This window comes from Oryctolagus cuniculus, chromosome X (genome assembly GCF_964237555.1).
Source record: "Oryctolagus cuniculus chromosome X, mOryCun1.1, whole genome shotgun sequence".
Taxonomy (NCBI): Eukaryota; Metazoa; Chordata; class Mammalia; order Lagomorpha; family Leporidae; genus Oryctolagus; species Oryctolagus cuniculus.
The window spans coordinates 127,578,715-127,592,781 of record NC_091453.1 but is presented as its reverse complement, the minus strand read 5'-3'; the positions used below and the strand labels follow the sequence as shown (position 1 = coordinate 127,592,781).

The following is a 14,067-nucleotide window of genomic DNA, read 5'->3' as shown; positions in this document are numbered from 1 at the left end:
TATTGCATTGAATCTATAAATTGCTTTTGGGAGAATGGACATTTTGATGATATTGATTCTTCCAATCCATGAGCATGGAAGATTTTTGCATTTTTTGGTATTCTCTTCTATTTCTTTCTTTAAGGTTTTGTAATTTTCATTGTACAGATCATTAACGTCCTTGGTTAAGTTTATTCCAAGGTATTTGATTGTTTTTGTAGCTATTGTAACCCTACCATACAACTGAGCCATACCACTCCTTAGAATTTACCCAAAGGAAATTAAACTGGCAAACAAAAAAGCAGTCTGCACATTAATTTTTATTTCAGCTCAATTCACAATAGCTAAGACCTGGAAACAACCCAAATGCCCATCAACAGTAGACTAGATAAAGAAATTATGACATGTACTCTATAGAATACTATACAGCAGTCAAAAACAATGAAACCTGGTCATTTGCAACAAGATGGAGGAATCTGGAAAACATTATGCTGAGTGAAATAAGCCAGTCCCAAAGGGACAAATATCATATGTTCTCCCTGATCGGTGACAACTAACCGAGCACCAAAAAGGAAACCTGTTAAAGTGAAATGAACACTATGAGAAACTGTGACTTGATCAGCCCTTGCCCTGACTGTAGATGAACAATTTAATACGATATCCCTCTTAGTATTTTTTTTTTGTTTGTTCTACTTAATACTTTTGGTTGAATTCTGTAATCAATACACAGTTATTCTTAAGTGTTGAAACTTAACTGAAAAGTGATCCCTGTTAAATATAAGAGTGGGAATAAGAGAGGGAAGAGATGTACAATATGGGACATGCTCAATCGGACTTCCCCTAAACGGAAGAGTTAGAAACATACCAGGGGATTCAAATTCAATCCCATCAAGGTGGCATGTACCGGTGCTGCGGCTCACTAAGCTAATCCTCCACCTTGCGGCGCCAGCACACCGGGTTCTAGTCCCCGTTGGGGCGCCAGATTCTGTCCTGGTGGCCCCTCTTCCAGGCCAGCTGTCGGCTGTGGCCAGGGAGTGCAGTGGAGGATGGCCCAAGTTCTTGGGCCCTGCATCCCATGGGAGACCAGGATAAGTACCTGGCTGCTGCCATCGGCTCAGTGCAGTGCGCTGGCCGCAGCGGCCATTGGAGGGTGAACCAACGGCAAAAAGGAAGACCTTTCTCTCTGTCTCTCTCACTGTCCACTCTGCCTGTCAAAAAAAAAAAAAAAAAGGTGGCATGTACCAATGCCATCTCACTAGTCCAAGTGATCAATTTCTGTTCACAATCAATCATAATGATAGGACTAAGAACCAAAGGGATCACATAAACAAGAATAGTGTCTGCAAATACTAGCTGATAGAATCAAAAAGGGAGAGAATGATCCAACATGGGAAGCGAGATACACAGCAGACTCATAGAGGGGAGATGTCCTAAATAGCACTCTGGCCTCAGAATCAGCCTTTAAGGCATTCAGATCTGGCTGAAGAGCCCATGAGAAAATTTTAGGCATGGAAAGCCAAGACACTCTGGAAAAAAAAAAAAAAAAGGAAGACCTAAATGAAAGATCTCTGCGAGTGAGATCCCAGTGGAAAGAACGGGTCATCAAAGAAGGTGGTACCTTTCTCTGAAGGGAGGAGAGAACTTCCACTTTGACTACGAACTTGTCTAAATATGATCAGAGTCGGTGAACTCAAAAGGCTTCCATAGCCTTGGCAACTCATGACAAGAGCATAGGGAGGGGGCGGAGCCAAGATGGCGGAATAGTGAGGGCGCGCACCGATAGTCCGGGAAAATTTAGTTTAATAAAAGGGGAGTTACGGTAGCCGCAGAAAAAAGAACCAGGAAAAAATTGCACGGGAATCGTGAATCGGAGGACCTACTGGGAGAACAAGGTCGCCCACCGCGCGGAAGCCAAGTCGCGGGACCCAGCCGCAGAAGCCCCAGTGCTCCAAGGGGAGTGCATGCCACACAGACAACAGCGGGGAGACTTGGGACGCTCAGGGCTCCGAGTCCACACATCGGCGCTGGAAGGGGAGGTGAGCTCAATAACCCGAGACATTGGTGGGGAAACGGGGGCCAGAATCTAGAGGGGGGCCAGAAAGTGCAGCAAACTCACTACCGGAAAGAAGGAAAAAAAAGCTTCGGGGGTTTCTCTTCCCCCTAACCTTGCAAAGGTTACAAGGCTGTGAGGCTAGAAGAATTCCCAAGAGACAAAGAGCAGGCCTCCTCTCTGGATTTACATATCAATGGGGGAGAGCTAAGGAACTGAGTCACTACAATTCAGTAGCCTAGGCAACCCAGTGGGAGTCCAGAGGAGCCAAAGACTGGAAGCTAAATACCATCAATTCTGCACAGCCATGCCCTGCGGTGTTACTTACCCCCTGAATAAATAAAATAAATAAATAAATAAAAAGAGAGAGATTTACCACGCATAACCTGAGGGTGTCACCTTTGCACACCCTTAACCTGGAAGAACCAGGCAGAGCTCTCAGGCCGCACCCATCTCAAGCCTCCAAGGCTCCTCCAACAGCAGGCAGTCCACTTAACACGGACACAGTATAAAAAAAAAAAAAACGCACAGTGACGCAAGAAGAATTAACTATGCCGAGTAACAAACACAGAAATAGAGGGAGCAAGATCAACGATGACACTATGATGCCTCCAAATAAGCAAAACACCCCAAGCCAAGAGTATGAAGATGATGAGATAGAAGAAATGCAAGATACGGATTTCAAAAAATTTATGATAAGAACATTTAGAAGTTTTCAAAAGCAAATCCTTGAACTACAGAAATCCTTAATGGACAAGATTGAAAATCTCTCTCGTGAAAACGAAATTTTAAGGAAGAGTCAAAATGAAACTCAGAAACTAGTAGAACAGGAAAGTGTTATAGTGAAGAGAAATCAAAATGAAATGAAGAGCTCAATAGATCAAATGACAAACACATTAGAAAGCCTTAAAAACAGAATGGGTGAAGCAGAAGAGAGAATATCGGACTTAGAAGATAGAGCACAGGAAAACATACAGTCAAACCAAAGAAAAGAAGAGGAAATTAGAAACCTAAAAAATATTGTTGGGAATCTACAGGATACTATTAAAAAAACCAACATTCGAGTTCTAGGAGTTCCTGAAGGCATGGAGAGAGAGAAAGGATTGGAAGGCCTTTTTAGTGAGATACTAGCAGAGAACTTTCCAGGTTTGGAGAAGGACAGAGATATCCTAGTACAGGAAGCTCATAGAACCCCCAATAAACATGACCAAAAGAGATCCTCACCACGACACGTGGTAATTAAACTTACCACAGTGAAACATAAAGAAAAGATCCTAAAATGTGCAAGAGAGAAACATCAGATTACTCTCAGAGGATCTCCAATCAGACTCACAGCTGACTTCTCATCAGAAACCCTACAAGCTAGGAGGGAATGGCGAGACATAGCACAGGTGCTAAGAGAGAAAAATTGCCAGCCCAGAATATTATATCCTGCCAAGCTCTCATTTGTGAATGAAGGTGAAATAAAGACCTTTCATAGCAAACAGAAATTGAAAGACTTTGTGGCCACTCGTCCGGCCCTGCAAAAGATACTTAAAGATGTGCTACACTCAGAAACACAGAAACACGGCCATCAATATGAAAGAAGGGAAAGGAAGAACACCTACCAGTAAAAGAGCATGGGAAGCTCAAAGCATATACTAGAAAATATTTCCGGGAAAATGGCAGGGCAAAGTCACTACGTATCAATAGTCACATTGAACATTAATGGTCTGAATTCTTCAGTTAAAAGACACCGTTTAGGTGACTGGCTCACAGAACACAACCCAACTATTTGTTGCCTACAAGAAACACATCTCTCTAACAAAGAGGCATGCAGACTGAAAGTGAAAGGTTGGAAAAAGATATTCCATGCCAACAGAAACCAAAAAAAAGCAGGTGTAGCCATATCAATATCAGACAAAATAAACTTTAATACAAAAACTGTTAAGAGAGACAAAGAGGGACACTATATAATGATTAAGGGTTCAATTCAACAAGAACATGTAACTATTATAAATGTATATGCACCTAATTACAGGGCACCGGTCTATTTAAAAGATATGTTAAGGGACTTAAAGGGAGATTTAGATTCCAATACAATAGTACTGGGGGACTTCAATACTCCACTCTCAGAAATAGACAGATCATCCGGACAGAAGATCAACAAGGAAACAGCAGATTTAATTGACACTATTGCCCAAATGGATCTAACAGATATCTATAGAACTTTCAACCCTACATCTACAGACTTCACATTTTTCTCAGCAGCGCATGGAACCTTCTCTAGGATTGACCACATACTAGGCCATAAAGCAAGTCTCAGCAAATTTAAAAGAATTAGAATCATACCATGCAGCTTCTCAGACCACAGCGGGATGAAGTTGGAAATTAGCAACTCAGGAAACCCCAGAAAGTATGCAAACACATGGAGACTGAACAACATGCTCCTGAATGAACACTGGGTCATTCAAGAAATCAAAAGAGAAATCAAAAATTTCTGGAAGTAAATGAAGACAACAACACAACATATCAAAACTTATGGGATACAGCAAAAGCAGTATTGAGAGGCAAATTTATAGCAATAGGTGCCTATACCAAGAAATTGGAAAGGTACCAAATAAATGAGCTTTCAGTGCACCTCAAGGACCTAGAAAAACTGCAGCAAACCAAACCCAAATCTAGTAGGAGAAGAGAAATAATTAAAACCAGAGAAGAAATTAACAGGATTGAATCCAAAAAAACATTACAAAAAATCAGCCAAGCGAGAAGCTGGTTTTTTGAAAAAATAAACAAAATTGACACCCCATTGGCCCAACTAACTAAAAAAAGAAGAGAAAAGACCCAAATCAATAAAATCAGAGATGAAAAAGGAAACGTAACAACAGACACCACAGAAATAAAAAGAATCATCAGAAATTACTACAAGGACCTGTATGCCAGCAAACAGGAAAACCTATCAGAAATGGATAGATTCCTGGACACATGCAATCTACCTAAATTGAACCATGAAGACATCGAAAACCTAAATAGACCCATAACTGAAACAGAAATTGAAACAGTAATAAAGGCCCTCCCAACAAAGAAAAGCCCAGGACCAGATGGATTCACTGCTGAATTCTACCAGACATTTAAAGAAGAACTAATCCCATTTCTTCTCAAACTATTCAGAACAATCGAAAAAGAGGGAATCCTCCCAAATTCTTTCTATGAAGCCAGCATCACCTTAATCCCTAAGCCAGAGAAAGATGCAGCACTGAAAGAAAATTACAGACCAATATCCCTGATGAACATAGACGCAAAAATCCTCAATAAAATTCTGGCCAATAGAATACAACAACACATCAGGAAAATCATCCACCCAGACCAAGTGGGATTCATCCCTGGTATGCAGGGATGGTTCAACATTCGCAAATCAATCAATGTAATTCACCACATTAACAGACTGCAGAAGAAAAACCGTATGATTATCTCAATTGATGCAGAGAAAGCATTTGATAAAATTCAACACCCTTTCATGATGAAAACTCTAAGCAAATTGGGTATAGAAGGAACATTCCTCAATATAATCAAAGCAATTTATAAAAAACCCACAGCCAGCATCCTATTGAATGGGGAAAAGTTGGAAGCATTTCCACTGAAATCTGGCACCAGGCAGGGATGCCCACTCTCATCACTGCTATTTAACATAGTTCTGGAAGTTTTAGCCAGAGCCATCAGACAAGAAAAAGAAATCAAAGGAATACAAATCAAGAAGGAAGAAGTCAAACTATCCCTCTTTGCAGACGATATGATTCTGTACTTAGAGGATCCAAAGAACTCTACTAAGAGACTATTGGAACTCATAGAGGAGTTTGGCAAAGTGGCAGGATATAAAATCAATGCACAAAAATCAACAGCCTTTGTATACACAAGCAATGCCATGACTGAGAAAGAACTGCTAAGATCAATCCCATTCACAATAGCTACAAAAACAATCAGATACCTTGGAATAAACTTAACCAAGGACGTTAAAGATCTCTACGATGAAAACTACAAAACCTTAAAGAAAGAAATAGAAGAGGATACCAAAAAATGGAAAAATCTTCCATGCTCATGGATTGGAAGAATCAACATCATCAAAATGTCCATTCTCCCAAAAGCAATTTATACATTCAATGCAATCCCAATCAAGATACCAAAGACATTCTTCGCAGATCTAGAAAAAATGATGCTGAAATTCATATGGAGGCACAAGAGACCTCGAATAGCTAAAGCAATCTTGTACAACAAAAACAAAGCCGGAGGCATCACAATACCAGACTTCAGGACATACTACAGGGCAGTTGTAATCAAAACAGCATGGTACTGGTACAGAAACAGATGGATAGACCAATGGAACAGAATTGAAACACCAGAAATCAACCCAAACATCTACAGCCAACTTATATTTGATCAAGGATCTAAAACTAATTCCTGGAGCAAGGACAGTCTATTCAATAAATGGTGCTGGGAAAACTGGATTTCCACATGCAGAAGCATGAAGCAAGACCCCTACCTTACACCTTACACAAAAATCCACTCAACGTGGATTAAAGACCTAAATCTACGTCCTGACACCATTAAGTTATTAGAGAACATTGGAGAAACCCTTCAAGATATTGGCACAGGCAAAGAATTTCTGGAAAAGACCCAGGAGGCACAGACAGTCAAAGCCAAAATCAACTATTGGGATTGCATCAAATTGAGAAGTTTCTGTACTGCAAAAGAAACAGTCAGGAGAGTGAAGAGACAACCGACAGAATGGGAAAAAATATTTGCAAACTATGCAACAGATAAAGGGTTAATAACCAGAATCTACAAAGAGATCAAGAAACTCCACAAAAACAAAACCAACAACCCACTTAAGAGATGGGCCAAGGACTTCAATAGACATTTTTCAAAAGAGGAAATCCAAATGGCCAACAGGCACATGAAAAAATGTTCAAGGTCACTAGCAATCAGGGAAATGCAAATCAAAACCACAATGAGGTTTCACCTCACCCCGGTTAGAATGGCTCACATACAGAAATCTACCAACAACAGATGCTGGCGAGGATGTGGGGAAAAAGGGACATTAACCCACTGTTGGTGGGAATGCAAACTGGTCAAGCCACTATGGAAATCAGTCTGGAGATTCCTCAGAAACCTGAATATAACCCTACCGTTTGACCCAGCCATCCCACTCCTTGGAATTTACCCAAAGGAGTTTAAATTGATAAACAAAAAAGCGGTCTGCACCCTAATGTTTATTGCAGCACAATTCACAATAGCCAAGACCTGGAACCAACCTAAATGCCCATCAACGGTAGACTGGATAAAGAAATTATGGGATATGTATTCTTTAGAGTACTATACCGCAGTAAGAAACAACGAAATCCAGTCATTTGCAACAAAATGGAGGAATCTGGAACACATCATGCTGAGTGAAGTAAGCCAGTCCCAAAGGGACAAATACCATATGTTCTCCCTGATCGGTGACAACTGACTGAACACCAAAAAGGAAACCTCCTGAAGTGAAATGGACACTATGAGAAATGGTGACTTGATCAGCATAGCCCTGACTGCTAATGGACAACTTAATACATTATCCCTCTTAGTAGTTTTTTTTTGTCTGTTCTACTTAATATGACTGGTTTAATTCTGTAATTATCACACAGTTATTCTTAAGTGTTGAAAATTAACTGAAATGTGATCCCTGTTAAATACAAGAGTGGGAATAAGAGAGGGAAGAGTTGTATAATTTGGGGCATGCTCGGGCTGACTTGCCCCAATTGGTAGATTTGGAAACATACCAGGGGATTCCAATTCAATCCCATCAAGGTGGCATGTGCCAATGCCATCTCACTACTCCAAGTGATCAATTTCAGTTCACAATTGATCATAATGAAAGGACTAAGAGTCAAAGGGAGCACATAAACAAGTCTAGTATCTGCTAACACCAACCGATAGAATAAATAAAGGGGAGAGTGATCCAACATGGGAAGTGAGATACTCAGCAGACTCATAGAATGGCGGATGTCCTAAATAGCACTCTGGCCTCAGAATCAGCCCTAAAGGCACTCGGATCTGGCTGAAAAGCCCATGAGAGTATTTCAGGCATGGAAAGCCAAGACACTCTGGCAAAAAGATCTCTGTGAGTGAGATCCCAGTGGAAAGAACAGGTCTTCAAAGAGGGAGGTGCCTTTCTCTGAAGGGAGGAGAGAACCTCCACTTTGACTATGACCGTGTCTAAACAAGATAAGAGTCGGAGAACTCAAGGGGCTTCCATAGCCTTGGAAACTCATAACTGGTGCATGGAGAGATTACTGATGCCATAAACAGGAGTGTCAATTGGTAAAGTCAACAACAGGAGTCACTGTGCACTTACTCCTCATGTAGGATCTCTGTCCTTAACGTGCTGTACACTGAGGCTTAATGCTATAACGAGTACTCAAACAGTATATTTCACTTTGTGTTTCTATGGGGGTGCAAACGACTGAAATCTTTACTTAATGTACACTAAACTGATCTTCTGTAAAAAAAAAAAAAAAAAAAAAAAAAAAGAAAGAAATTATCAATTCCCAACTTGACTCTCACTGGGATTAAACATGACAATAGGTCTGATCTGATTTCATCATCATTTAAAAAAAATCATCTATTATTTTTCACTTTATGTTTTTGTGTGGGAGCAAACTGTTGAAATACTTACTTAAGGTATACTAAGCTGATCTTCTGTATATTAAGATAATCGAAAATGAATCTTGATGTGAATGGAAGGGGAGAGGGAGTGGGAAAGGGGAGGGTTGTGGGTGGGAGGGACGGTATGGGGGGGGAAGCCATTGTAACACATGAGTCGTACTTTGGAAATTTATATTCATTAAATAAAAGATTAAAAAAAAAAGAGCATAGGGAGATTACTGATGCCATAAACAAGAGTGTCTATTTGTTAAGTCAACAATAGGAGTCACTGAGCACTTACTCCTCATGTAGGATCTCTGTCCTTAATGTGCTGTACATTGTGATTTAACACTATAACTAGTACTCAAACAGTATTTTTCACTCTGTGTTTCTATGTGGTTAGAAACTGTTGAAACCTTTACTTAATATATGCTAAACTGATCTTCTGTATATAAAGAGAATTGAAAATGAATCTTGATGGGAATGGAAGGGGAGAGGGGGTGGGAAAGGGGAGGGTTGCAGTTGGGATGGAAGTTATGGGGGGGAAGCCATTGTAATCCATAAGCTGTATTTTGGAAAATTATATTCATTAAATAAAATTTAAATAAAATTGATACTTGCATTTGAAATGCATTCTCTTGAGATTCTTTATGCTCCAAGCCACAGCATAAGATCTTAGAAAGTTTTAAAAATTTTTGGGGGGAATTTGAGTTTTTTCACTGTCAGGGTGCGATGATTACAGATGAGATGATTTGAAGATGCCTCCAGAAAGCAAATGGCTTTTATACTGGACTATGTGGGCATGATTGCAATCACTGGTTTCTGAGAAAGTTTCTAACTACAATGTTGGCTGAAATAAATTGTATGGTCCAGATCTTGGGCACATTTTTATAGGCTAATGCATTTGTTTGTTTTACCCCAAATATTTTGTCAAAAATAGAAATATCCTGCAATTCTATTGCTCAGGCAAGAGGCCCAAACCTACCTCTGTGGTTTTCTATGAGGTCTGAAAGATATGTTACATCTAACTTGTACTTTGCACAGAGCAAGAATGACTCCAAAAATGGAAGTTTCAATAGTTCTCCTCCTTCTGTTGCTGCAGGTACAATCGTTTGAGTTGTAGGGGAATAATATGTTATCAAAAAGGAAGTGATTTAGGTAGTTCATCAATAAGCAAAACATAGAATTACCATATGACCCAGCAACTTCAATTCTAGGTACATACCCAAAGAATTGAAAACATATGTTCATGTGAAAACATTAACAGAAATGTTTTGGCAGCATTATTTGCAATAGTCAAAATATGGGAACAACTGTAATGTTCATGTGATTATGAAGGATTAAACAAAATGGATTTGACCATATGATGGGGTATTATTCAGTTATAAAACAAAACGAAGTACTGACACATCTACAACAGGGAAGAACCTAGACAACATTGTGGTAAATGAAAGAAGCCAGAAACACGAATCATATGTTATAGGATTCTGTTTTATGATGTACGAAAATACATAGAGAAAGAAGGCAAGTTAGTAATTGTCAGGGCCTGGAGGAGGGTCAATGGAGAGGAACCCCTTAATGGATATGGGGTTTCCTTTTGTGATGATGCAAATGTTATGGAACTGGTGATGGTTGCACAACCTTCTGAGTGTACTAAATGTCATTGAACTATCCCTTTTAAAATGATGAATTTTATGTTATATGAATTTAACCACAATCAAAATAAATTATTTTAACATATATATAAGAGTAGTTCAAAATTTTCAGGGAAAAAGGAATTAAAAGATAAATTTATATTACTGCAAACATTTTTTGAAATCTATGTATATTTTTCATAAAATGCATTTCCATGAACTTTTTGCAAACCCTTTTTTATCTCTAAAATAGAATTTTAGGCTTCATGAAGCCAGAGCTCACCAACCATTGTGGTCATCACTACTATACAAGCATTCTCATTTGATCTATAGCCTTATGAGCCTTTTAACTAGTTCTCAAACCCCATAAGGAAGGTTCTTTTACAAGAGTTCATAACCTTGTACACACTTCTTGCATCCTGATCTCAGCTAGGGGAAATGAGTTGTTATTTGACCTTAACCTTTGACCCACCAGTTCAATCATTCAATCTCTATCAAATTTTAAGTGAGAACCTAAGCCTTGTTGAGGAAGGCATGATTGGTCATGTAAAAAGTTCAACGCACCAATCCTAATGAACTGAGGGTATCAGTACTTACAGAAAATCAGTATATATATATATCCTAAAAATATAGATGATTCAGACAAACAGACCCAATGCCATTTTAGGTCAATACAGATAATAATTTCATAAGTTAAAAAACAGGTTGCCTGTATGTAACCATGTAAAGATTAAGTCAATGTACAAAATCTACTTCTACTTATTGTTCAATTGTGCATTAAATATTTTATTAAAAAGTAAAATTATATCTGTCAAAATCAAAGTTCATAACTCGAGTAGGAAGGGGTTTCTTGCACTCAATAAATGTATAGCAACCCCTTGACAAACAATTGTGAAACTGACTTAATCCAGCACCATATAGCCTTCACTCACTCTGTGTTCTTGATAACACACCAAAGTTGCAAAGATGTAATTCTTTACATATGATCAAAATGCATTTGAGACAGTTCCCTCTCACTGGGAAAATGCACATGCATCATTGACACCACCAAATAACTATTTTTCTCATGAGTCCTAAATGCCACTTGGCTTTTTTGAATCAAGAAGTACAGTCTCATAGAAATGCTGAAAACACACATACCTGCCATCTCATGTAATGGGAAAGTACTGGAAATACTTAAAATGCAGAATGGAAAAATACAAGGGCAGTAGCAAGGTTTTGCCAAATGCCTTTTGCCTAAAGGTTCATGTAAGTTGCAAAATGCAGTGTTTTGTTTCTTAGCGGCATTCTGCAGTGCTGCATCTGGGAAGGGTGAATGGAGCAGTCACACTTATCCCTAAATTAATGAATATGGTCTATAAGCCTCACATTAGAGTCACCAAAGAAAAGTACTCATAAGTAGTTCAAGAGGAGGGAAGATATTCTCCATTGCATCCTGATGACCAGTGTCTGTATGGGCAGTAGACAGAAGTGGGGGTGTGTATGAAAACACTTTTAAAGGACTCATCCTCTCTCCTTACTGTAGTTCAAATGAAAGCATGAGTTCATTTGACTTATCCCAGAACACTATGCCTATCTTAGCTTCCTTCCCTTTCTCCAAAGCACAGGTATGAAGGAGAGAAGTAGAGCGATGTAAGATTTGTGTTTGTCAAAACCATTGCAGGGGCCAGTGCTGTGGCTTAGTACATAAAGCTGTTGCCTGTGATGCCAGCATCCCATATAGGCACTGGTTCATGTCTTGGCTGCTCCATTTCTGATCCAGCTTCCTACTTATGTTCTGAGAAGGCAGGAGAAGATGGTCCAAGTTCTTGGGCCCTTGCCACCCATGTGGAAGACTGAGATGAAGCTCCTGGCTTCTGGCTATGGCCTGGTTCAGCCCTGGCAGTTGCAGCCATTTGGAGAATGAACCAGCAGATGGAAGGCCTCTCTCTCTCTCTCTCTCTCTCTCTCTCTCTCTCTGTGTGTGTGTGTGTGTGTATAATTCTGACTTTCAAATAAATAAATGAATAATAATAAAAAAAACACCTTCCTTATAGTGACCCAGAAAGCCTAGTGCAGAATGGCCCAGACACTTCCCCCTTTTCCTCTTTCACTCTGTTCTGACACCCTTCCTTTAAAAAACATATTAATTTATTTTACTCCCTCCCCTTGGGCCCAAAGTCACAGCTTAACCTCTTCCTACCTGGTACAGCTCAGTAGCAGTGCACTGAGTGGTCAAGGTCTTCACAGGCTCAAGGTCATCTTCATCACTACTCAGCTTCAGGTCATCCTCAAGCATCCTGCAAAGATGTCAGAATAGAATTCACATTACAAAGTATATTTCCTAAATCATCCTCAAATACATCTTGCAAGAAGAATAAAATGTTGGCGCTACAATTCTGTGAAAGGTGCAGTGGGAACCAAAATTCTTTTAGCCAATTAGATTTTTGGGCTCTTATATTTATGTCATATTCTGTACATATATTCCCTTTCTATCTTCCCCCAAATAAATGAAAAAAAAGTATTTCAGCATCACCACAGACTGAAGCCTATATATTTTGACTACTAAAAGTGCAATCAATGTACTGTGTGGGTGACATGGGATCTCTACCGGACAAGGTGCTCTGTTCTCCCTGTAAAGAATAGGGGTATGATAAAAGACCCTAAGTCCTAGAGTCTGTTGGTGAAACCTGTTGGGACTCTCTGGATAACAAAAGTAAATGACCCAGTGAACTTCCAGTGCCCTCTGTGGCTGGGCAGTTCAGTGGCACAAAAAAGCAGTGTGGGAAATGGCTAGTCATTAACATTTTGATATATGGCCATTGTCTTCCTGTAAAATTTGTTCTAAGAGATATAATCCCATAATGTGGATAAGAAATCTTTCTCTCCCTAAGGCAGGGTACCTAAAAATATGAGTTATCTGGATTTTGGTGATGAACTAACACTTTCAAAATTGTTTATGGAGCACACACAGTCTTTTGTTTCTATAGGGGTATTAATTCCAGTGCCATCCATTTCCCCAACTTCAAATTTGAGCTACAGCAGAAAGGGTGGCTTGATATCTTATAATTCCAGTAGTGCAGGCTTCAAATATCATTAATGTCCATATTTTCATTTATTAAATACAAACTTTAGACCTCACTGCCAGGCTTCAGGTAGGGGCAGTATCAAACTCCCTGCATGAATCACCAATTCTCAAGCATTTTCTTCTCTTTCTTGCTTCTAGGCTCAGTACCAAGCACAGCTTCAGGACTAGAATTCCCTTTCCCAATTCCAGAAATCCTATTTTTCCTCTATAGCTCCACTAAAGCTTTCTAGGGAGAATTCCTATTTCAGAAAATACACCTTTTTCCTCTTGTCCTTAAGCTCTGGCTAGATCACAACACTCCTTTTCACTGACTCTCTCCCCAACCATTCACAAATTCCTTTATGGCAATGAGTGCAACTTATTCACCACCATGCTTCAGAGCATCTTCCCAGAAATGAGAGAGTCCACTGGCATCATTTTGCATACAAGGAAGGAAATATTCAGAGAGGTGAAATGTTTTGCTCAGCATCACACAGCTAGTTTGCACAATAGACAGTCCTAAATTCCCCATCTCTAGATTCCCACCTATGTGCTTCTTCCTGAATGGAAAAGGCAGATTCTCATTTGACAAATAGGGGGGAACATTATTTTGGAAGTTGTATTCAAATGTTATAAAGAGATATAGGTTACAGAAGGTATCGAATAACTCTCCAGAGAAAGCACAGCTCCCTCACTTTCAC

At 39.5% G+C, this 14,067-nt stretch overlaps 1 protein-coding gene across 5 annotated transcripts in view; it reads right to left on the bottom strand.

Moving 5' to 3' along the window:
- The window catches only part of AFF2 (ALF transcription elongation factor 2), a 597,410-nt gene that overhangs the window by 111,227 nt on the left and 472,116 nt on the right, over positions 1 to 14,067 (bottom strand). For all 5 annotated transcript variants that reach the window (XM_051831606.2, XM_051831607.2, XM_008273461.4 and 2 more), the window contains one exon: positions 12,503 to 12,599. In XM_051831606.2, coding sequence (XP_051687566.2) covers positions 12,503 to 12,599 — 97 coding nt within the window. The remainder of the gene's footprint in view (positions 1 to 12,502; positions 12,600 to 14,067) is intronic.